At 44.3% G+C, this 24,101-nt stretch overlaps 1 protein-coding gene across 7 annotated transcripts in view; it reads left to right on the forward strand.

Annotated features, from left to right (window-relative positions):
• The window catches only part of PPFIBP1 (PPFIA binding protein 1), a 119,580-nt gene that overhangs the window by 45,678 nt on the left and 49,801 nt on the right, over positions 1 to 24,101 (forward strand). For all 7 annotated transcript variants that reach the window (XM_037390657.1, XM_037390659.1, XM_037390658.1 and 4 more), the window contains exons 3-4: positions 18,250 to 18,411; positions 20,442 to 20,647. In XM_037390657.1, the coding sequence (XP_037246554.1) occupies positions 18,348 to 18,411; positions 20,442 to 20,647 (270 nt within the window). In that variant the 5' untranslated portion in view covers positions 18,250 to 18,347. The remainder of the gene's footprint in view (positions 1 to 18,249; positions 18,412 to 20,441; positions 20,648 to 24,101) is intronic.

Here is a 24,101-nt window from a genome sequence, read left to right on the forward strand (position 1 = left end):
CGGGTGAGAAGCTCCCACTGGTGAGAATTTTGCAGAGGTAGATGCACGTGTGTTCTACTTGGGTAGGCTAACCTGTTAAAATAGCCATGAAGACCAGAGTAACAGGAGTCTCAGCTCAGGTGAGCAACTTTTCACCTAAGCCCTTCAGGGCGACCGGTTTAGCTAAGCTGGTTCTTTTGATTTGACACCCAATTTACTTTATCTTGATGTCTGTCTTCAGACAGGTTAACTGTCTAGAATTTGGCAGCCAGAATTAGAAAAGCAATGTATTTTTCACAGCATAGACCTATCCCGTGAGCTGACAGACTTCTGTGTTGCTGTCCCCACCTAAGCTGGAAGTTTTCTGCCTTGGACCACACTGCTGTAGTACCAGGAGAGCCTTGGGCCAGGCTGTCACAGTGTGAGGTGTCGCGTGAGTACAGAGCAGGTGGGTCTGAGCAACCAGGAGCACTGCTGAGTACAGCCTGAGGAGTGCCTGTGGTGTGGGAACTTGCCTGCAAGAGTGTGAAAACATTTCCTCTGGTTGGAAGGAGTATCGCAGCTGCCTGGCGGCCGTGGCCTCTCAGTTTTGGTTTCAGGCCAGAAGTCCTCTGTTCCAGGATCTGTTGGTTTCTGCCCTTCCTCCTGCAAGCTCCCAGTGCAGCCCTGATAGCCAGAGCGCTGCCCTCTGGGCACAGGTCCCCTTGCTGCTCACTGAGTGTAGGGTCAGTGTTAAATGGCTCCTCTCAGGGTCCCCAGACACATGGCCAGATCAGACTGGTTTTATGACCCGTTTACTCTGCAGGCTGCCTTTGGGGCATGTGGTGTTGGGGATGTCGTAGGTACCTTACTCAGACCTGTCTCTTCCCTGCCAAGTACACACTCATGTGCTAAATCACTTCCCTCCATGGAAGATCACTTCTTCAATGTTGCCTTTGCCCTTCCACTGCTGAGCCCCCTGTTTCAGATACCTGAACACCCTCTGGCTCTTCTTCCTCCTGGTTCAGTAGTTGGGCAGTGTAGGCAGCATATGCAATCTAGTTCTTCCTAATTATAAGCTGCAAGGAAACACAAAGTTGGTCATTGCAGAGGAACCCCCTGAATGCTGGTGGTATCTTTTCCCAGTGAGACCACTGCTGCAGCCAGAACCTCCTGCAGCATCAACACAGGATGCAGGATTTGGCCCAGGGTATGTCCTCGACTGTGCTAAGTTGGAAGAGGGTGCCCAGAACTGGGAATGCTCTCCAGCACTGAAGACAGAGTTGGTATTGCAGTGTAGCAACAGCAAGTTAAGATTTCTTCTCCTTAAACAAAGACATTTTTACATGTCTTACTCCTAAGCAACTTTTGCTGGAGTAACATTAAAGTAGGTTTGCAGAAGCTTTGAAATGGGCACAAAAATGTCAGAAGTGTGACTGGATGTGAACGCTTTTTTTATTGATAACTAAGGCTTGGTTTTGAAAAATGAGACACCATTTCAGTAGTTGTCTTGTTCGTGTTACTTTCCTAAGTCTTTATTTTAGACACAATACTGCGATACAGGATATTAAACCCCTACTTTTTTGAAGTTTTTTATTAGTTGACAGTACTGGTTCAGGTCTTGCAGTCTGTAAAATGCAGCACATCACACTGCTTCATCTTGGATAGCTCTCCACTCTCTTTTTAAAGACAGTTTAAATAGAATACTAGGGAAGGGGAAAAAAACCTAAACCAGAGCACAGAAATGGCAGTTTAGTAGTATTGACATTTCTCGGAAAGCTGCTTAAGATTATCTCCTTAAAATGGCAGATTTTGCCTGCAAGTCGAGGAGCAGGAACTGATATTTCATTAAAATACTATATTAAAGCCTGAATGCATTTATGATCCTTGAGACATTTGCAGGAAACGAGAGCTTGCTATTTGGAACTGTCAAAAGTTTTAATAAAGGGAAAAAAACATATCCCAAATGCCAGCTGCATGGCTCTGATAACTCCACTGCCAGAGATCTGGTTGTTACCACACAGAGATACCTGTTCCTGGCTTTTTTTTCTTTTCTTTTTTCTTCCCCTTCTTGCCCTCTTTCTACTACTTATGAATGTACTTGTGGAACCTTTTAATGTTGGGTGTTGAATGAGAATTTAGAGTGATGAGAATGAGATAGAATGAGAAACTGGAGTGATGATTGCTGTTATACATAGTTAAATGTATGGCCAGATGGAATTTCTTCAAAAAATGTACCAGTTCATGAAAAATGAGGGGGACCACTGCTTTCTCAAGGATCTGCCATGTGGGCAATGCTTTTTTAATTTTTTTTCATAGAATTGAGAGTTACTCTGGATGTTTTTGTAGAATCGTAGAATGTTTTGGGTTGGAAGGGACCTTAAAGATCATCTAGCTCCAACCCCCTGCCATGGGGCAGGAACACCTTCCACTAGACCAGGTTGCTCAGAGCCCCATCCAGCCTGGCCATGAACACTTCCAGGGATGGGGCATCTACAGCTTCTCTGGGCAACCTGTTCCAGTGCCTCACTACTCTCATGGTGAAGAATTTCTTCCTTATACCTAATCTAAATCTACCCTCGTTTAGTTTAAAGCCATTACCCCTTGTCCTATCCCTACATACCCTTGTAAAAAGTCCCTCTGCAGCTTTTCTGTAGGTCCCCTTGAGGTGCTGGAAGGCCATGGTAAGGTCTCCTTGGAACCTTCTCTTTTCCAGGCTGAACAACCCCGACTCTCTCAGCCTGTCTTCACCAGAGGGGTGCTCCAGCCCTCTGGTCATCTTCGTGGCCCTTCTCTGGACACGCTCCAACAGGTCCACATCCTTCTCATGCTGGGGGCCCCAGAGCTGAATGCAGCACTGCAGGTGGGGTCTCACCAGAGTGGAACAGAGGGGGAGAGGAGAATCACCTTCCTTGACCTGCTGGTCATGCTTCTTGTGATGCAGCCCAGGGTTTGGTTGGCTTTCTGGGCTGCAAGCACACGTTGCCAGGTCACATTGAGCTTCTCATCCACCAGCACCCCAAGTCTTTCTCCTCAGGGCTGCTCTCAGTCCATTCTCTACCCAGCCTGTATTTGTGCTTGGGATTGCCCCAACCCACGTGCAGGACCTTGCACCTGGACTTGTTGAACTTCATGAAGTTCACACAGGCCCATATCTGAAGACTGTCAGGGTCCCTCTGGATGGCATCCCTTCCCTGCAGCATGTCAACCACACCATGCAGCTTGGTGTCCTTAGTAAATCTGCTGATGGTGCGCTGAATCCCACTGTCTATGTCACCCACAACTGTGTTAAACGGCATCAGTCTCAGCACTGCCTCCTGAGGAATACCACTCGTCACTGGTCTCCACTTGGACATTGAGCTATTGACTGCAATTCTTTGAGTGCAGCCATCCGGCCAATTTCTTAATGACCAAGTGGTCCATCCATCAAATCCTTGTCTCTCCAGTTTGGGACAGTGTCAGATGCTTTGCTCAAGTCCAGGTAGGTGATGTCAGTCACTCTTCCCTTATCCATCCACACTGTAACCCCATTGTAGAAGGCCACCAGATTTGTCAGGCACTGTTTGCCCTTATGGCTGTCACCAATCACCTCCTTATTTTCCGTGTGCCCTAGCATAGTTCCCAGGAGGAACTGCTCCATGATCTTGCTGGGCACAGAGGTGAGACTGACTGGCCTGTAGCTCTTTGGATCTTCCTTTTCCCCCATTTTAAAAATGGGGGCATGTTTCCCCTTTTCCAGTCCCTGAGAAGTTTACTGGACTACCACAGCTTCTCAAATACAATGGATAGTGGCTTAGCCACTGCATCTGCCAGTTTCCTCAAGACCAGATGCATCTTAATAGGTCCCATGAACTTGTGCAGCTTCAGGTTCCTTAGATGTTTTTAAACCTGATCTCCTGCAGTGGGCTGTCCATCCTTCATTCTCCCAGTCCCTGCCCTTGCCTTCTGCAACTTGGGTGGTGTGGCTGGAGCACTTGCCAGTGAAGACCGATGCAAAAAAGTAGTTTCCTTTTTTCTCACCTCACAACATCAAGGAATTGGGCTTCTGTCAAAGATTCTTTACTTTAGCTTGAAAAACGGAGTTGGAAAAGTTGATCAAAAGGCAATTTGCTGGGTAAGGTCTTGTAACAGCAAGAGTAGTTGCGTAGAGCATGGTTTTGTTCCATTTTGGCAAGCACTACTTTGGCACTTCTAAGAAGTTGTATTTAAGGCAACAGGTTTAATACTATCCATCTGTGTTTTCCTCAGATTGTATTGCAATAAATCTTAGACTCAGAAAATGAGAAGGAAACCCTGGTGGTGGTGGGGTTTTTTTGTTTTTTTGTTTGGTTTGGTTTTTTTACCTTCAGTCACTTTATAAGGTAAGGCATTTTCCTATCAGGGGAAATTATTGTTAATGAAATACAACATAATGGCAATATATTTTGTAAGGCTTTAATAGCAGTAATCTTGCACTTGGTTATGTGCAAGTGCTCCTTGTACTTACGCGGATTTCCACAAGCTTCAGCAGGGCTTCCTGTTGGACTTGTAGCTTATTTGCACACAGTATTTATCTTCGGCGATCAAGTAAGGCAGTTCCTTTGGGTAAAGCAGTTGAAGCATGTAGTGATTTGCAGGAGCACCCAGCTTATACAAATTTGAGTGTACCATTGCAGTGGCTGGTCTTAAAAGTTTGTCCTAGAGAAGTCCTTGTGTTGTAGCATTTAAGCAGTTAGAGCTTTCTTGTAGTCTTGCTTTTGGACTTTGCTGGAAACCTGCTAATAACAGCGTTATTTCAGTAACACAGTATTTCCAATGTATTTCAGTACTTGCAAAACTGTAATATACCAGGAGCGAGCACACTCATGTTGATTGATGCATATTAATTCATTTGCAAAAGCAACAGAGTCTATCAACAAGACCTACACCTCTACAAAGTAAAATATCATGGTAGTTATACCTTACCAGCAAAACCTGAAGTAGGTGAGTCCATCTACATAAGTGGCAGATTTTGTGCTGTAAGGAGGATAGTTACCTTAGAGGTTTTGTAGTGCTGCTGGAGGGGGTGGGTGCAGCAGTGCACCTTTCTGTGAGCAGCTCATCACACTTGTGGTGTAGAGCTGCCCTCATTTCTGTCTGGTGACTGAAGGGGCAACCTCACATAGCTGCTGAAATGCCTCTGTTGCAGCCTGTTACCATATGGTGGTAAATAAATGATGAGTCTCTGAGAGGAGCTGTACGTGACAGGACCCCTGCCTGAAGATGTATGATGATTTACATCCTGAAATAAGCAATGTTTCTTTTCTAAACACGTCTATTGTATACGTGAAGTAAAGATTCTTGCCAGATTTGGATTTTCTTTTCGTTTTAAGTGGCAAGATCATTGTAATTGGGGCCTTGGCATCACCAGTGTCCTCTGCAAGCCTGGACTAGACTGGCTCAGTGCTTCCTTTCCGTTTGTCAGAGTAAGAGTAAGATCCTCCTCTAGAGGAGGATCCCATCCTAACTGTAGCCAGGGAAACAAAGTCTGCAGTGCTTCAGAGCTAAATACACACACAGACACCCCTACCCCCCCACCCCACCCCCCCCACCCCCGCACACACACACACCCCGGAAACAGTACTCTAGTGATGGCTCAGTAAGCACGTGAAAAATACTCAGCCCCAGCAAAGGAAAATACAGGGACGGTAGTTTTTAAATAGTTATTTTCATAGATGTATTATATATGAAGCAAAAATCAACCTTTTAAAACTTTGTCAGTGCTGGAGAGTAAGTGAGATTTATCTCCAAATAACTCCTGAGCCTCCATGTATACCACGAAGGATTTGGCCCCAGATTTTCACATGGTTGCTGGGAAGCTGCTAATTCATGGTGATGATGAAAAAATATAATGATTTGTCTACTTCTGTTTATTTGGGGTGGCTTTTTGGGTTTTCGGGTGGGTTTTTTTGGCGTGGTAATAGAGGATAATTTCTAGGATCTTCTTTTTTCAGCTGGTCCAGTAAGATCCTTGGTTGAGGCACAGAGACCTGGTACATCTTGCCAGCCACACCTTCTCTCTTTCACTGCAATTTTCACAGCATTTTGGGAGCCCTGTTGAGTTCTCCCCCTTGTCTTAGAAGAAAATCATTGAAGATGATCAGCTCACCCCTATTAAGCTTCAAAGGTCGTGGATCTTTGTTTTTCCTATGAACAACCTCCTCCCTCCTGTGGCCTTCATGGACTGCGCACTTCCACTGATCACAAATTCCCTCTTGATGTCAGCAAGACTGTTTGCATCCTACAGGTTAAACCTGTGGTGTTCATTGGGACCAGGATCTTCAACTGCAGGTGGGGCTGGGACTCTACCCTGTTTCTGTTTGACCTTTGATACACGAAGAACCCCTTCCTGGCCAACTGGTGTAGTGAAAATCGGTGTATAGTTAATATATACCTTTCTTTATACCTTTCTTTCTATATACTGAGTCTTCCTCCCCCACCTGAAAGTTGGGAAACTGTGAAACACTTCTAATGTCTGCTTCTTTTAGCATCAGACGTCTAATTTCATTTGTATGTAAGTAGGAAAACTTTGAAGTTGTTGTTGAAATACAAAGAGAAAGTACTTCAAAGAAATGTAACATTAAAAGTGTATCTGATCCCTTGAGGTTTTTCAAGTTTTATCTTGAAATTAGGGATTCAGAGGAGCATTTGTATGGAAATACTAAGGGTCATTAATTCATCCAAAACATTGAGTGTTGCCAGTCAGCACGGACTGAACTATTCTGTACTAGTTTTGATCTCAACATCATTGGCAGTGAGTAGTCCTGTATCCATCTCTCAATGTTGCCAGTGTCCATGACAATAAGAAGTTAATGTGGTCTCCAGCAGGGAATCCAAAGCATGACACTGCTACAGCGTGACACTTGTTCACTACTGTTACCTCATGTCCAGCAGAGATCCCTGGATATGGCCAAATAAAAGCACAGTGTGTTAAGCTCCCAAAAGTTCTGATTTGTATTGGTTGCTCTGCTGGAGTAGGGCCATGGTGATCCTTGGTAGGCAACAGGGTGCTGGATTACAGATTTCTAATACCTTGAACTTTGGGAGAGTTCAGATCTTGGCTCTGAGCTTTTTTACAGTGGGCAACCGCTCCTGTAAAAACATGCCCAGCTGTGCTGGAGGGGGGGGTGGTTGGTTTTGCTTTTGGCAAACAAGGATTCTGGCATCAAAGTTCTTAATTGCAGGAATTACACTAGCAGTTCCCAGAGTTCAAGGGTGGGGGTGGGGTGTGTACAGGCGGACTAGTGAGATGTATATAAATCATGGGCTAGGCAGAGCTTTAAATCCTAGATATATTGTTCCATACTTGCTATCTATCTTCTGTTACAGTGGGGCTTCAGAAAGTTATAAAAGTATGAAGGTACACAAGAACTGCTTTTCCCCAATACAATATGAAACAGCAGTGAGGTTACCTTTGCTCATCTTATAATAACTTTTAATTAAAATACTATTAAATTACTTGCATTGTTTTTTAAGCTTTATTTTAATTATAGCTGTAGGTTGAGGGAAGGGAAACGGTTAAGCAGCATAAGCTGATTTTTTTCCCCCTTCTATTGCACCAGATTTATTTCCCCTCTCTTAAAAAAAAAAAAAAAGTCAGGTGATCCTGCTTCCCCTATCCACATCCCTTCCATGTCTTACTATATTACATATCACATAAGGGGCTTCCTGTGTTCAAACTTTCAGGATTTTCTTAGATCACATCAGACTTCCTTCAACAGCCACGTGGCTCAATAATATTTTTTTCTTTCTTAATGAAAACTAAGATCCTAGTGGAATTATTTCTCTAAGATCTCAAGTTTGGGAGAAATCGGATATTGCAAGGTTTATGATGTAAGACTGGCTTTTCAGCAGACTCTGGAAACCTGACTGGCATATCAGAGTTGTAGACTGGCTTAAACAAGTTGCAGATGCCTGATAATGGAGAGAGACAATTCAGCTCTTGCACAGGACAATATTTCGATGTTGTTGTTGCTGTACAATTCAGCCACACCTAAGTTTGCTTCAGACTTGTTGGCTTGGATCATGGCACCACTGGCCTGAGCAGTATGGGATGGTGTGTGCTAACCCATTCACTGCTTATCCTGTTACCTGAGAAAGCTTTGCAGCCCCTTGCTTCGGTTAGACTGCTCTGGGTACCCAAACCAGGTGGTTTGTAGGTGTATTTGCATTGTACTGCTGCAAATGAATTGCAAAGTTTCTTGCACTGCTCTTAAAAGTTATTTTATTCTCCACTTTAGTGCATTATAGCCCTGTCTACTACAGGCTGTCTACTGTTAGTAAAGACTGTAATAAACCACAGTCTATTGCTATATGTAATGAAACAGACATTTTACATTGTTCTATGTAATTAAAAAAAAATACTGTTTCACACTTAGCAGATCATCTGTAGCAAGTAACCTCAGTCTCAGTAACCTTGTTATATCCGTAGGTCGGTTTGTAGCAGCTGCAATTCTGTCCCCAGTTGGGCATCAAACATGCATTGATGCAAGTATCTCTGAAGTTTCTGACCGCTAAGGTTTTTCTTCATCTCATGAGCTGCATCTTTGTTGTGAAGCTGGCACTTTCTGCCCATCTTGCTGATGGGGCCCTGGGTGTTGGGTGGGATATTTCCCCCTCCTACATATGCAGAGAGGCTTGGTCACAGTATGGAGAGTGGCTGCTCCCTTCCATCCCTAGGTCTTTCTTACTGGAGAAGAAGCAGAAAGAAGTCATCCTTTTCCTTTATCTCCTTTCTTCCCAGCTTCCCTCCGCTTCCTGCTGCAGAAGAAAGGGAAGATAGTAGCGCTGGGACCAGGTTTGTTTCATGGTGTGTTCCTGCAGAGGTCAGAGCTCTGGCTTGATGCTTACCTGTTGCCTCCTTCCACCTTGCTGGTAAAAGCCCTCACACTTCAATATCACCCGTACCCCATGACTGTATTATCTGTGTAGCCCTCCAGCCCCCCCCCAGCAGTGTTCCCATTCCCAAAGCACTGATACCTTTCTCTTGTGAGCTCCTCTGAGCACCAGGCACAGCTCAGCACCTGCTCCACTGAGTTTTTTAGCCTTGGGTGGTGCTGGAGGCCAAAGGGCACCACCACAACATGAAAACACCTTTGCAAGGTATCAGTCTGACTGGCTGGCCCAAGGGTAGGCAGGACACGGGGCTCCCCAGCCAAGAAATGTTGAGTATTAAACAGCGTTGCAGACAGAATATGGTTCCTTAAAATGGTACTGTAATAACAGGGGTTTTGGGGGGATGATTTGTTTGCTTGCTACTCACCAGCACAGCATTCCGAAGAGAAGAGAAGGACCCTTTCCTCGAGCTGAGAGCACATAGCTTTTGTCCTTCATCTCTTGGCACTGAAACTTTGGTGTTGAAAAAGCAAGACAAAATCAACAGTGTTCTGCCCCCTGGCTGAAAAAATATAAAAAAGCTTTGCTTACTCCAGCGTTACCGAAATCCCTGGTTGTCAGACTTGGGACTGTGTTGTCTTAGGACTTGGAGACATTATCCTGGGAAGGGGCGTGGGGGACAGAAGCCAGTCGAGAGAAAGTGTGGGAAGGGCAGTGCTGGGAAAAAGCCATGTCTGCGAGTGCCTCTTCTTCAGCCTGGCCTTGAACAAGCAGCTCTGGAGCTGGGCAGCAAATACAGGCTGTGTCCCAGGGGAAGGGGACGATGATCCCGAGGGGATGGGGAGAATGTTCCTACAGTGCTGCACTCCCTGGGCAAGAGGCATCTCCTTGTGCTGCAGCTGGGTAGTGCATTGCTCTGCGGAGTCTTTGTCTGGGGCTGCTCTGGCTGGCAGTGGGGTAGCGCACATGGCAGCTGTCAAAACACAGAGGTGACTGCGTTTGCCTGTGCTTTCTCATTGACGATAACAAACACATGTTTCAGAATGTGTTTTGCATGTGAACTACTTGGGCCTTTTCACAGCTGAGAACTGATTCAAAATTTGAAGTCTTTGTTTTGAAGTGCACAGTCCCCCCACATCTGATACTTCAAGAATCTCAAAGGTACAACGCCTGTTTTTGACAGCGACTAAAGTTACATGCTGCCTAGAGCAGGTCTTCTTGATGTAGACTCTGTCAGATTCCCAAATGTACTACCTAAACATAAGTTGTTGGCAAAGCTCCAGCATGAGCTATTTAGTTTAGCAGAAAAGAAGGTGAAAAGGTCCACATGTTTTTTCAGGTGAGCAAGAGAAAACCAAAGTGAAAATTGCCCTAAATTTTATTATTTTTCACCTTTTTCCCCCTATGTGTTTCTCTTTAAAGTTTAGTCCTGTTCTATTACTTGGGAGAGTGGAAGTCCTCAACCATGCTGAATTCTACCCTGCTCCATTTTTAAAACACCAAGAGAAAAGAGATGGCAAATCATGCTGTATCGGGGGATTGTTGGTGTAATGGTAGTGCAGTGGTGGTACTGGCAACATCAAGTTCTCAGATACCATGAGTCTTTAAAAGACAGAAGTATCCCCACATGCAAAGCATGTACTTCAGAAATTACACTGTTCTTTTTCACGTTCCTCCTGAATGGTGAATCTTAAGACAGCAAAATCAGAGGCAATAGAAGGGGAAAGGTGTAATGCTGGGATTTTATATGCGGATTTTCCCCATGTAACAGTTGATGCTGCAGAATTACAAGGTTTTTCTGTTGTTTATTACAGACACATATGAAAGTGCTGTTCAAGCTAAATATACTTTATTCATTTTCTGGGCTTTTGATGGTCGGTGCCCCCTAATTTTGCTTTGTGCAGTGACAGCATTGAAACCGTGGATCTGGAAACTCCTAGACCTGAAGGTCCAAAATCTAAAGCCAAGCTCTTTCAGATCTGGAAGTTTTGAATTTGATCTTTGGATCCAGCCCATTAAAAGAAAGCGGCACAAGCTATGCAGTCAGATCTAAGCAGGGGTCTGTGCTCAGGATTTCATGGTTCTTAAGTTATTTTGAAGAACTACTTTTTGGACTCTTTACCAACAGTGTCTCTTTGTTTCGTAGCCTGTGTGGCCACAGTGTGTCAATAACATGTTGCTGGAGAATGTGAGGCATTTCCTTGCTTGCATTAACAGTCTCAGTGAGGAATGAATATCTCAATTGTTTTCCTAATCAGTGGACCCAAGCAAAACGTGAGAAAATAAGGCATTGATTTCATAAGACTGTCTCAGGTGAGTGGTTGAAGGCATTTACTAAATAGTTAACCAGTAAAATATGAACAGCCTAAAGTGAAGTATATCTGCAGGGGTTTTTTGCAAGCCTCCATTTGACCTTGGATTGCTTGTCAGTAAAGAGTGAGTCTGAAGGGTGTTTGCAGGCAGGTATTTGTGTTACACGGCTGCTTTGCAGGTAAGGTACTGCTGCTGTGGCTGACTCAGTGCCATCCAGCCATCACAGAGCTCACTTGTGCATCACAAAACAACATAACCAGTCACCTGCTGTGTTTTTTAAATTCATTTCAATTACAATAACAAAAAAAGAGCTGCTGGAGAACAGGGTAGTAGAGATAAGGCATGATTTCAATATTGCAGACCAAAATAAATGGTTTGTTTTGTAACTGGATATGAATCCAAGCCATAAACCTTGACTCAGAGACTTTGGGTGTTTATATAAGCTGTTGTGTATACATCTCTGCCCAAATATCTGAAGGATGCTTATCTTGTTGAGGCTTTGCTTTTGCCTCACAATCGAGGCGTTTAACAAATTTCAAGGCAGAATGCAACTGAGGTGGTTGGTAATAAAAGTTGTTGTGTGGTTTGAGGTTAGTTTTTGCCAGGTATAAAAAATCGTATCTTGGAAGGACTTTGGTGCTTTATGCTCTTAAATACTTTTAAGTCTTTTCTATGGCTTAATACCTTTTATCTCAAGACATTTCTTACATACTGTGGGATAGGCTTTCAGCCTCAGTGTGCTTCCATTCATTTTTATCAGTTAAAATAAATAAATAATGGTTGTTCTGTAATAAAGAAATAATGAAATTCAGGGAACAAAGAAAGGATCTAGAGTTAGGGAACAAAGGGACATTTGTTGCTTTCTTGTAGTTCTGTATAATATGAGAACAGCATTGCTTTGATGTCATTGACTAGACTTCAGCAAATTCAAGACATTTATTGATATATATAAAACCAAATAGATGTTATCAGTTTAAGTAAGCTTTTGCTAACATTTGGGTTGGTTTTTATTCATAATAATGTTTATCCTTTTTGCATGACCGAGCGTTGGGGCCCTTGGAGGGTGCTGGACCAACGGACTGGTGGGTTCTAAGCCTGGCCCCACTGGGCTCCCACTCCAGGGACAATGCTCCTTATAGCCATCCTCCTGGAATGGAGGACTTGGAGGGGAAAGGACCAGCCAAAGGACGTGCCTTGTCTCAGCGGACCTCCTTGCCTCAGCCTGTGTGTAATGGCTGTCCGGCCACTGCAGTGCAGCCAGGGCAGCATGCCGATGGCTGGGAGGGAGCTGAGCAGTGGTACCTGCCTCCACCTGGCACCCGGGGCCTCTCCCCGGGGAAGGGGGACAGTGTCTGAATGACACAGCTCAAAGCATGTTTGGGACCTGCCTAGTTTCCTGTCCCAGCCTCATGCTAAGATATTTCTTTACATTATTCCCATTAAGATGTTTTCAGCATTTCCTAGTTTTACTTTTTAAATTTCATTTGTTCTTGCCTTGGAAAACACCAGAGCAATGTATTCAACAAGGATCCATTTCCTTTTTTAATTTCTTATTTCAGGCCTGGAAGGTATGAAATAGAGTCAAAAGAAATGTTAATAGCTCCTAGTGTAAAGTAGCTGAATATATTAATCATTAAGTGTTAAAATGCTACTGACTGGTGGCACTATAGTTGAGTATCTTCAAAACATCCCATGAGAAATTCTGTCAAAGATTTAGATTGAATTCATTCAAAGCTGGTTTTTATTTGTGGTTGAAATGTATTTTGCAGATAAGTCTGCGTGTTTGTGTTCTCTTCTGGCCCACCAGAAAAAGCAGAAATAGATGTCATTATATGTCTGAAGTGGCATTTATCTTCATGAAACAACTTTACCTTGTAAAAATTGCTAAGGATGTATCGCTTTAGTATTGTAAGGCGATAGAGATGAATCCATAAGATGCTTCAGACCTGTTGCGCAGTCATCTTGTGTGTGTAGGACCAGGAATGCAGGGATATGAATTGTGGCAGCAGGGTGAAATTTAGGGTCTTTCTTTTGTGGTAGAATAGTAAAAGATGACTGCAATTTATTAGCTTTGTTGTTGTATTTTTGTGGTAGACTGCTCTGGGGCAACAGCCTGCTCTTGGGCATCCTTTTTTTACTCTCTACAGCTCTCAAAAACAAGCCCTAATTAAGATTTTTACTTTCTGTGTATCGAAATTTCCTCACTTAAGGAACATTTGGTAGGAATAGGAGAGCTGGGAAACTCAAGTCATCCATCTTATTGCATCATATAATAAAAATAACCTGTAGCTGATGCTTTCTTGCCAAGCACTTGAGCATTTGCAGAGCCTGTGCACAAAGAGGATGGTGAGTGGGACAAGAGGGCAGCCCCTGCCCTTCCCTGGAGAGGTTCCATGCAGGGCACAACGTGTCCTTTTGGCCTTCAGACCTGCTAGCAGGCAGCCGATTCTCTTCAGCTCTGTGAAACTCTGGGTTTTTAAGCATGGTGTGTTTGGCAGGTGGACATCCAGAATGAGACCACCCCCAAAATAAATAAAAAACACCAGGTTTGAAGGTGTTGCCCTTAGATGCCTCTGTGTGTGGTGTTTGATCTAGGAAAGAGACAGCATCTGAGTGGGGAGACTGTAATTTCCTACATATGTGAAATGTTTAAGTGGTTTTTTTGGTTTTTTTTTTTTTTTTTTTTTTTTTTTTTTTTTAAGTCTGCCATCTTAATTAAATGCCTGATTTTGAAATTGACATTCAGGCAGCTTTCCTGTTTGCATCCAGTGGACTGCAGTTCTCATTCACAAAGCCCCTTGGTTTTTTCTAGCTTTCCTTGGATTTATTTGCAGGGCAGCTATTTTGTTTTCTCTGTAAGCTGTTTGGAATACATCTTCATAAGCACTGTAGCCAGAGGGTTTGTATGTCATTCAAAAATAAAAATAAAAATCTCCACCTACTGAAAAGTGAACAGCATAGCCCTAGCAACCAGCTGGTGTGTTCAAACCAGAGGAGGGGACATTAAGCAAGTAAGACCAAATAATGTCTTCTCTGTCACAGCCAGGGATGTGGTAGAAATGCCAGCTAGTGATAAGATTAATCGTAACTGGTAGTAGAAATAGCTGCATTTGTATTTTATTTTTATTTTTTAATGGTGGATTGTAAATACAGCCTTGATGAAGCAGTGCTTGTTCTTGTCGGTGTGAGCAAGGTATTCAGCTGGGAGCTCTAAAAAGGGGGTCTGTCTCTGTAAAAACAACACCCCTGCCCTACCTTGCGCTGATTGCACTCGCAGGAAGGTAAGTGTTGTCATTTTCTTGGAAAGCAAGAGAAAACTTATTTTAAATGGTCCGTCAGACGGGGTGCTGTCAGTACTTTCCTCCCAGGTATGTTCTTGATGGCGTTATGCCATGGGTGGATTTTGTGTGTCTGCCTCTGTCTCCTGTGCTCACCTTGGTTTCTCATTCATCTGCTGTGTCATAGATCCATCTGTGTTAAAATGAGGATTTTCCTTTTTTTTTTTTTTTTTTTTTCTTCTTCCCTTCTTTTCTGATTTCATGGATGAAAATAATTTAAACTGCTTGACATCATCTGAAATATTAGCAGTGCCTCATTTTCCTAAGGAGCTCCACTGCACTTCTCCAAGATGGATTTTTGTTCATTTACCTGACTGCATGATTTTCCTTAGTCACTGCCAACAGCAAAACTCAAAAGCCTTGAGTTTTCTATTAGCTTTTATTTCTATTTGACTAAAGCCATAGAAAGGAAAGGGTAAAGAAAGGAACATACATATCGGGAAAGCTCTGCTGTGTTAGCAGTCAGCCGAGGCTCTTCTTGAAGTTTGTGAAGTCAGAAGCAGTCTTGGTGCCCTTCAGTAGGCACAGGGATTAATCCACTGGTGTTTATTGTTCTCATCCCTATAATCCACAAAGTGCTGCTGATTTATGACTTCTGTCTAATAATTGCCTGCCTTTGACTCCCTCTGCACCTCCCCTTTCCACCCTCTTCCTCCTGCGGTTTGTTGTTTTTTCTTGTTTCATGCAGTATGGTTCTTTGGTCCTCTGGTGTATGAGGTCTTTGATTTCCCCCCTGCCCATCCGTTCCCCGTGTGCTGATGATGGTGTGCAAAGGATAAAAGAGATTCCGTGCCCTTACCGGAGAAGGATGCCTCCAATATTATTTTTCTATCACAGCGGTTTTACTTCCTGACTGCTAGATGTGCTGCAATGTGCTGGGAAGGTGGCCAGAGCAGGATGTGCTATTCCAGGCTAGTTTTCAATGACCACTTTTAGAACCAAATAATGAGGAAAATGAGATTTTATTGTGTTATCTCCAGCTGTTCAGCTTGGAGACTTTTTGTTCTTTTTTATTTCATCTCTTCAAGTTTCTCAGCTGTAGGCTTGGTCGGGCTGCTAACAGATGCTCCATGAGTGTTGGAAGGGTTTTTGGAGATCAGTGTGTTTTCACGGTCTTGCTTCACTAAATTTTGTCTTAAAATTTCTCACTGCTGCTCCTTTTGCAGTAGCAGTGGAGGAAGCATTGTACAGACTCACGTGTCTCTTTCCTTGGATGTAGGGCCAGGTAACAGTGGGGTAGACACTGGAGGTCTCTTGGATGCTGCTGGTACCACTGCTGCTCTTGTCTGAGGGTTTTTTGACAGCCATGGATAAAACCAAGCAAGGAGATCTTTTTTTGGAAACATGAGGGTTGGTTGTGCCTGGATGAAGCACAAGGGTGGTGATTTTTCTATGCCTATGAGCCATGGCTTTATTATGCAAGTATAAATTAGTAGTTCCTTGCCCCCACTTAATGTCTTTCCTAGGCAGAAGGTGAGAAACAAGGGATGCACTGTGATCAAACGTGATTAGGGAGCACTGTTCTTTAGCACATTCTTAGCCTCCAGTAGGCTTTTCCTAGTACTAAGTCTTCCTCAGTACTGTATTCAATGCTTGATTGCGAGCTGCGCTGAGCTGACTGATGGCTGAGGTGGGAAGGCACCACTGGAGGTCTCCAGTCCACCCCCCGCCCCAAGCAGGGATGCCCAGGGCAGGCTGTGCCATGCAGGGTCCAGTCAGGCTGTGAGTTGCTCCAAGGATGGAGACCCCAAAAAGGCAGCTCTTTCCAGTGATTGCCATCCTCACAGTATACAAGCTTTTTAAGAACTTTTGTTTTAAATATAAGGTTTTAATTATTTTTTTCCTTTTAATGCTTCAGTGGAATTTCCTCTGTTTTAATGTTTGCCCCTTGCCTCATCATGTTACTGGGTGCCACTGAAAAGAGTCTGGCTCGGTCTTCTTGACTCCCCCCAGGAGGTGTTTATGCACATTGGGAAGATTGTGGGAATCCCTGATTCCCAAACATTAATTGACTGTTGTGGGTTTATGGGTGTTTTGCGTTGTTGGGCCTTTTCCAATTAGAGCTATGAGGAATCGGTGTTTTGCCTGAGGCAGCAGCAGCCCTGGGCTCCCTCTTCGTGCTTTTTGCCTTCAGAGGAAAATCCATCACAGACCATCCACACTCTGCGTTCATAGACACCCATACTTGAGCAGGACCTGATTATCAGAACCAGGAAACCCTAAAGGAGAAAAACCAAGATCGTCTACAGCGTTGTCCAAGTGAATGTGTTTGCAAAGGCTGCGTTTTGTGCTCATTTTTACCGGATGCAGAGGCACCAGACCAAATGTCTTGTAGGATCTGCATATTCTGGCAGATACTGTACTGCTTGAAGTTTAATATTTACATTGTGTTTAAAAGTGGGGGCTTCCTCCTGGAAGGCTGGAAGTCTTCAGTTATGATGCTACTGCATTTTTTTAAGAGTTGCAACACCTTAACTTACAGGTATTTTGACTTTTTGAAGTTCTCTTGGCTTTTCTGACTCTGGCAACTAAATAATAAAGCAAGGCATTTGTCAAAAGTGCAGTAGTCTTTGTGCTGTCATTCAAAAGTTACCTTAGGGTTTGGACCGACTTTGTGTAATAAAAGTTTTGTTACAGAAGATTAAATGTTTGTTGGCATTTTAAGGATAGTATTTCAGCAAAGCTAGCTGGCAGCCTCCATTAAGAGCTACTTCCCAGCTGGGTCAGAACAATAAAGTGACTCGTAGGAGGGAAAACTCAGTTTATGACATGAATTTTTGGTTTGGGTTTGTTTTTTTTTTTTTTTAGTAGACTCTTTTCCAGGACTTATGCCAGAGATACTGTGAACAACTTTCTTAATTGCTTATGTTGGGGCAAATGTCAGCAGCATTGCGGCCTAATACAAAAACCAAATGGCAGGGTATGCAAAAGGTTAAAGCGAGTTTTCCTTCCTGGTGTTTGTTTAGCTTTGTTCCCTAACTGTATTTATATCAGAAGTAGTCTGGCATGTCTTAGATTAAAGCCATGGCAATCTGGGCTATTTGGGTGACTTGTGTGTCCATTGTGCTGGGGTGGAGGGACTGGGTATGTCTCTGACCTCTGCAGCTCCACTTCAGCAAGTGCCAACTTGTAGCCCATCGGGATTTCGTATCTACTATTTCACCTGCCCAGGCAGCATGTGGGGCAGGTTCGCTTTGCCAGACTCTGCTGGAAGCACTCCTCTGGGGACCACTTCTGACTTTCAAAAGTTTTAGGATAAGATCAGATTGCATCATTACAGCTTGAAGCGCTGCTAAGCGCAGAGCAGCGTCTTTGGAGGGATAGTCTGTGCATGGACGCTACATCCAGCGAGGCATGGGCGTTTGAGATCTCCTGCCTGTAGGCAAATAATTGCATGCTTGGGGTTTCTGGATTGTTAGACACCCAGATACCTTGGGCAAATGATAAGACTCCTCTTTTTCTGTACCAACAAATTCTTGGGGAGAAAAAATACAGGTAGACGCATTGTTCATTACTGGGTTGCAGCTTCCTTTTAGTGATAGACCTTTGTCTTCTATGGGATGCCCCCTCAGTGGTATCTGTGGGCAGGGGCAGGTCACTGGCTGACCAACAGTAGGAACTGGATCATCAGGTTGGTGCTTTGATTCTTTGATGCCAGTTTGTGCCTGGTGGTGAACACCTCTGAGTCTTCCTGTGGTCAGCAAACGGCCCCAGTCTTCCTGCTGGTCTGGCAGCTGTGGTGTCTGCATTCAGAGAACGTGCAGTGAAATTAAATTCTCTTTTGCAGGTTAAATTGCAGACTCGAGGCTCTGGATCCAACTCACACTACTGGTGATTTATTGCTCCTAATGGTGTAGCTGGTGATTGTTCCTGAGAAGAGAGAAGATGATGAGTGATGCAAGTGACATGCTCGCTGCGGCTCTGGAGCAGATGGATGGCATTATAGCAGGTAAGCACTCAGGGCAGCTTATTCATTTAGCTGTTTTGGTCCTCCTTTCTCATACTGGGAGGGCAGAGTTTCAGGCTTAGAAGGGAATGTGCTGGTAACTGTGTTTGGTGTCTTCTGTTATAGCTTAGAATTTACAAGTAAACGGAGTGGAGAGTTTGCACAGACTTTTACAAAAAAGACACAGCTAAATGGGTAGTAGTTTTTCTTCTGTCTTTTAACAAAATGCTGCTCAAAGTGGCAGACGCAGTTCATCTGGTGCACACAGCACCAAAAAAGTCAAGGACAAGGCACATTTCAATCCAGGATGACTGTATTTAAAGAGCTGCTACAAGGCAGGAAGAGTAAGTTTGCCTAATACTGGCTACTCTGAACTTCTCTCAAATCTGAAGAGCTAAAACTTAAACTGAATTTTCCTTTTTTTTTTCAAAATTGGGATGCTTTGGGTCCAAATATTTGGTTTGGACTTGCCTTGAACTTAAAAGTACCTGTAAATTGTAAGTGGACAAGGAGAGGCATTGCAAAGTATACAGCTTCTGCTTTTAAGTTGAGTCTAGTGAGACATAAAATAATATAAGTACACAACATAGAGGAGCAAAGCAGCAAGAAGTTAATAGTTTAATCCTATTCCAGCAGAGCTATGCAAACAAACTGAAAAAAATACCCTGCAAGGATAGCAACACAGTTATAAAGTCTTTAATAGTTCCACTTAGAGTAATTTCCCTTAGGGAAAAAAATAATCATATGGTGGATGCTTTGTTTAAACAATGAATTTTCTCTACAGTTTTTCTAAAGATATTAAGGACACATAGCAGGAACACATGTAAAGTGGATTCAGTTGGATCATAATGATCTCTAAAAATACTTCTAAGCTGTACCTTTAGTAATTTCCATAAGTAGATACTGGTATTTAGATCCAATCGTGTATCTGTTTCCAAGAGCCTAAGTTGATTATGGCAGGATGAGGTTTAATATAAAAATAAAATGTGGTGTTGAGATGTTGAAGTCACCACAGACTTCATTTACCCATGTGTCTGTTGAGACAGACCTATAAAGTAATATAACAAAGGGACATCAATCCTGTGCTGTTGTGGGGATTATTTCTCTTTCGTTTTTTTCAGAGGGAATTAGCAGAATACTTGCATTTTTGTGGCTTGCCAGATGAGAGGAATGAAAGTTCATGGAAGTGCATCTATGGCATATCACTGTAGTTTCCAAAAGTTGACAGTACAAATGATGCTCTGTCATGAACACGTCTCACTGTGCCCGAGGCATTACAGTATTAAGGTCACAAATCAGTGTGCTGAAATTACAGTTGGAATTAGCTAGGTTGACTTAAATCAACCTTAATCCTGAACTCATAGTTTTCTTCCTGACTTAAGATATAGCAACTTTTAATGTAGGTCAAATATATGTACTGTGAGTTTATGCAGATAGGAGATTTTTCTCTTTATTAACATGCAGATGTCAGGGCTACCACATCAAACTGTTGGGTTTAAAATTTGTTCTTGTGTAGAAGTGATTTGGGTTTTTTATTTATCTTTATATATTTTTTAATTGTTTTTAAAAAATTCCAGTGCCTTGGAGCAGCATAACATATTCCTACCTGTAAAATGCAGAGCATGGTTTCCTCTGGACACCGTCACTGTCTGACTTGGGTCCTGCAGTCCCTACAGGGTGACTTGGAGCGCTAGGAGAGCCTGTTCCCCCCCAGTACTTAGTGCCTCCGATACACCCTGGGGAGCAGGAGCCCAGCCCCTGCCTTGAGCCTGTGGGCACGGCTGTGGTGTACACATCCCCTGTCAGATCAGCCCACCTCCTTCCTGCTGGAGCTTCCATCCACACAGCATGCCGGCAAGGGCTTGCCCTTCTCCAAATTGCTGCATGGTGCGGACGGAATCGAGCACTAGCGACGAGTTTGTTTCAGATAAATGCCCGCCAAGAGCAAATGCCACCACTTACATCTCTGAGCCTTGCTGTGTGTCTGACCTGCTTGCCTTATGCCTGATGCCATGCAATTTTGCTCCCTCCAGGTTCGAAGGCGCTGGAGTACTCCAATGGCATCTTTGACTGCCAGTCCCCCACCTCTCCCTTCATGGGGGGCCTGCGGGCACTGCACCTGGTGGAGGACTTGAGGGGCTTGCTGGAGATGATGGAAGCGGACGAGAGAGAGGGGCTGCGCTGCCAGGTCCCGGACTCAACGGCAGAGACCCTGATCGAATGGCTCCAAAGTCAAATGGTATGGTCTCGCCTTGTTTCGCCCATGAGGCGCTCATTTTTTATGTTAGCTAGGTTGACTCAGGCAGTGGGGTTGTGCTTTATGCAGACATCAAAAAAATTTAGAGTAGATTTCAAAGAACCAAAGGGAAGAGGTTTTGGGTTGGAGATGCTGCTGTGGGGCCTTGGAAAAGCTGTTGCCCAGATGGCTCGTGCGCTGCGTTGGCCTATGCTTTCTTTGATGTACCATTGTCTCTCAAATCTAGGGAGCAAAAAATTTTTGGTGACTGGATTTTTATCTCAGAGGGCTGGAGAAAACAATTTTTGTAGGAATCAGATGCTTAAACGGTGGCAGAGAGGAGCTGTTTTCCATATGAACTTTTCACTGAAGAGCACTTTTGGCAGTGTGTATTTTCTACAGGGACCAGTGTTACTGAGTTTCCTTACCTGGTTTATAACAGAAGCGAGTGATACAAGCTCAGCATCCCTTTAATCTGGATACCAAACCAAATTTATATTTTCTGTGTTTGTGAATCTGCCAGTTTTTGTCACCTTGCTTTAAAAATACACCAAAACACACCTGACAAGGCTCTTTCCCCAAGACCTGGTTTTCCAGATCATCAGATATTATTTGAGTGGTAGCTACCTGAAGACTACCTTGGGAAATAACATGTTGTGCTTATCAGAAGGTAAGTTACACGGCATCATTTTGGAAGGGCCCACTGGTTTTGCCTCCAGGTGCCCTGTGACTGGTGACTTCCTAGCAGGGCCAGAGACGAGTCCTTGTGCTCGCGGTCTGTGGCGAGGTTTCTGTTCTGGTGGTCAGATCGTGCACAGGTTTTGGGGAAGCTCCGGCAGTGGAAGTGAAGACTTATTCTGGAGGCCATGCTTTAGGTTTTAAGTCAGTCTGTGGCTGTTATGACAGCGGCAGGTGTGCGCTTCCAGGTATTTTGCCAAGTCTTACAGCAGTGTCCAGATCCTGTTGTCTCTCACACTTGGTGTTGGCCAGGTTTCACACCATGCTGCTGAAATGGGGATGCCAGATCTGATGAAGGCCGGGTCTGATGCAGGACGGGCCACTGTGGTGGCTCTGTGTTGCACCCTACGCACTACTGCTGCTGGGACAGGCAGCCATTGTCGCCTGGTCCCTTCCCAGGACTGGCATCACACCCCCTCAGAAAGGGTTCGGTCACCTTGGAGCCACGGCTGATCTTGCAAAAAGCATTTTTATCTTGATAAACAAATTTATTTTAGCGCTCTGTTGCAGCCTGGAGCGGCGGGTGCAGGACTGTGTGTGCCAAACTGGCAGCTGGGTCACGCAGGCTGGGCGCCAGGTGACCCGATGTGCCATCTGGCAGCATGCAGTGCTGCGGGAGAGACAGGCACCTGGCCTCGCGTGATGGGCTGGTGTCCCAGGCTCTTGCAGGAAGGTTGGAAGGGAGAGTTTTTTTCTTTTTTTCTCCTGTGCTTTGAACTACGCATTTGAAAATGCCTGAAACTTAATGAAGCACGTGGGAGCTTTCACACTGCTGCCAGTGGGATTTGGATCGTGCCCCCCGCTGTCAAAGCATGGAAGCCGGCGCTGAGATCAGGAGGAGGAGACAGGAGTGACATTCGAATCGGATCTTTAAAACGTGCAGCGTTCCTGCTAACATCAGCATTTCCTTCCTGCATAATGTACAGCAGTGAACATCGCTGTAAGTAGTCTCTGCTCTGTGTGGAGCAGAAATCGAGGGTCATAACAGGTTTCATGCATGTATGGCCTTTATAAATAAAAAAAAGTTCATATGCCAGACAAACAGCCTTGGAAAATTAACTGCTCCCCATGGTGTGCATAGACATCAGCAGTCAATGCTTAGTGATGCTGATCCACTGCATGTTACTCTGGAGTACAGGGGCCCAGCAGTGTGGCTGGAGGCTGCAGTGCCTGTTGAGATTAATGAGGTGAAAGCCAGTCATTGCTTTTTGTGATGGCAGATGTGTGATTTTAGGGATGCCTGGCTGTTAGGATCTGGAACGAGGTCCTTCAGACTCGTGCAATGTGGATCACCGCGTGGCAATCAGACAGTAATGGCTTTCATTGCAGCCATGGGCTTAATCTGTTTCGTGCCATTCAGCTTGGTGCTTCCTGAACACTGGAAAAGATGTGCAGGGGTTGTGTGTACAGGAGATTGCAGAAAATAGCTATTCCAGCTATGCTTCTCCTCGGTCTGCCTCCAGTTACTCCGCTGTACTCTCTGGCACCCTTAAAGCCCATAGTAGGAAAGACTGAATGTTATGCTTTGTACTGCGCTACAAGCTTGGGATTTGCAGGTGCCACCAGTGTTGTCAGTCCCTGTCTAAGCAGGAAGGTGTTACATGAAGTGCCCAAATGACTTGCAGGAAGGTATTCTGCAGCTATGCCCATCCTTACAGAGGAAGGGAAGCACCTCCTTGATTTGAAATTGGTTTATTCCTCCATGCATGAAGAAGTTGCGTCCACCAGATTATTCCAAGCTGCTGGAACTGGTGCATGACATGCCATCCAAAGCTGTAAGCAAGTCTCTCGTGTCTCAGAGGAAAGCAAAAATAGTGTTTGCTGCTGCCAAACAGTGTGTCACAACAGAAAAATCTTCTGCTGGCCTCTGCAGGGAAAACCGCTGATGCCCTAGTTGGGAAAAGGGCCTGACAGCAGTCTCCCAAAGTTGCTTGCTTCTGTAAAATGGGGAAGAACATTCAGTTTTGCCGTGCCAGAACTGACTGCTCCATGTCCCTGTACCACTTCTTAGTGATTGCTTCCTTTCTGCTCCTCCCAGTGTGTTAAAGGAGTCTATGCAAGCACTCAAAAAGGGCCAACAAGTTAAAACACCTCATACTGATGTATTTTTTTTAACTGGTGGGTGCCAGATGGTCACGTGACACCAGAATGCACGTACAGAGCCTGGACATCTGGCAGAGCTCTTCCAAGAGAGTCCATCAGATAGTCCCCATGGGACGTTCAAAGAAGTTGTACATGCCGCTTTCTGCTGCACAATTAAGTCAGTTTAACTCTACCATGTCAGTACTAGTTGTCCATCTACAACTCAAAACTGTGTTGTTGAAACCCTGCTCACATCTCCGTGTGCACATGGAGGGCAGATGAATGCCATGGTTAAAATTACGAACAAGGTTATTTGTGAAAGGTCTGGAAAGGTACTGAGGCCTTTTCGAAGCTCAGGCATGTTGGGTCTGGGTGCTTTCACTGGGGACCAGACCTGAAATCCACAGCCAGATCATAACTGTTCCAAAGTTTTGGATTTTTTTCAGATTTCTTCTGAATAACAGAAATGTTTAATGTATTCTGATGTGTGCTTCAATAAAACACGTGTTGTACTCTGTGAAAATGGAGCTCCTGGCTTGATTACAGACAGCACGTGAGTGAAGTGTAGTATCATCCCCAGTAACAAGACCATTTTAAATGAAACTCTTGCCTTTGCAAGACCAAGGCAGCCCTGTAG

Source organism: Falco rusticolus, chromosome 5, assembly GCF_015220075.1.
Source record: "Falco rusticolus isolate bFalRus1 chromosome 5, bFalRus1.pri, whole genome shotgun sequence".
NCBI lineage: Eukaryota > Metazoa > Chordata > Aves > Falconiformes > Falconidae > Falco > Falco rusticolus.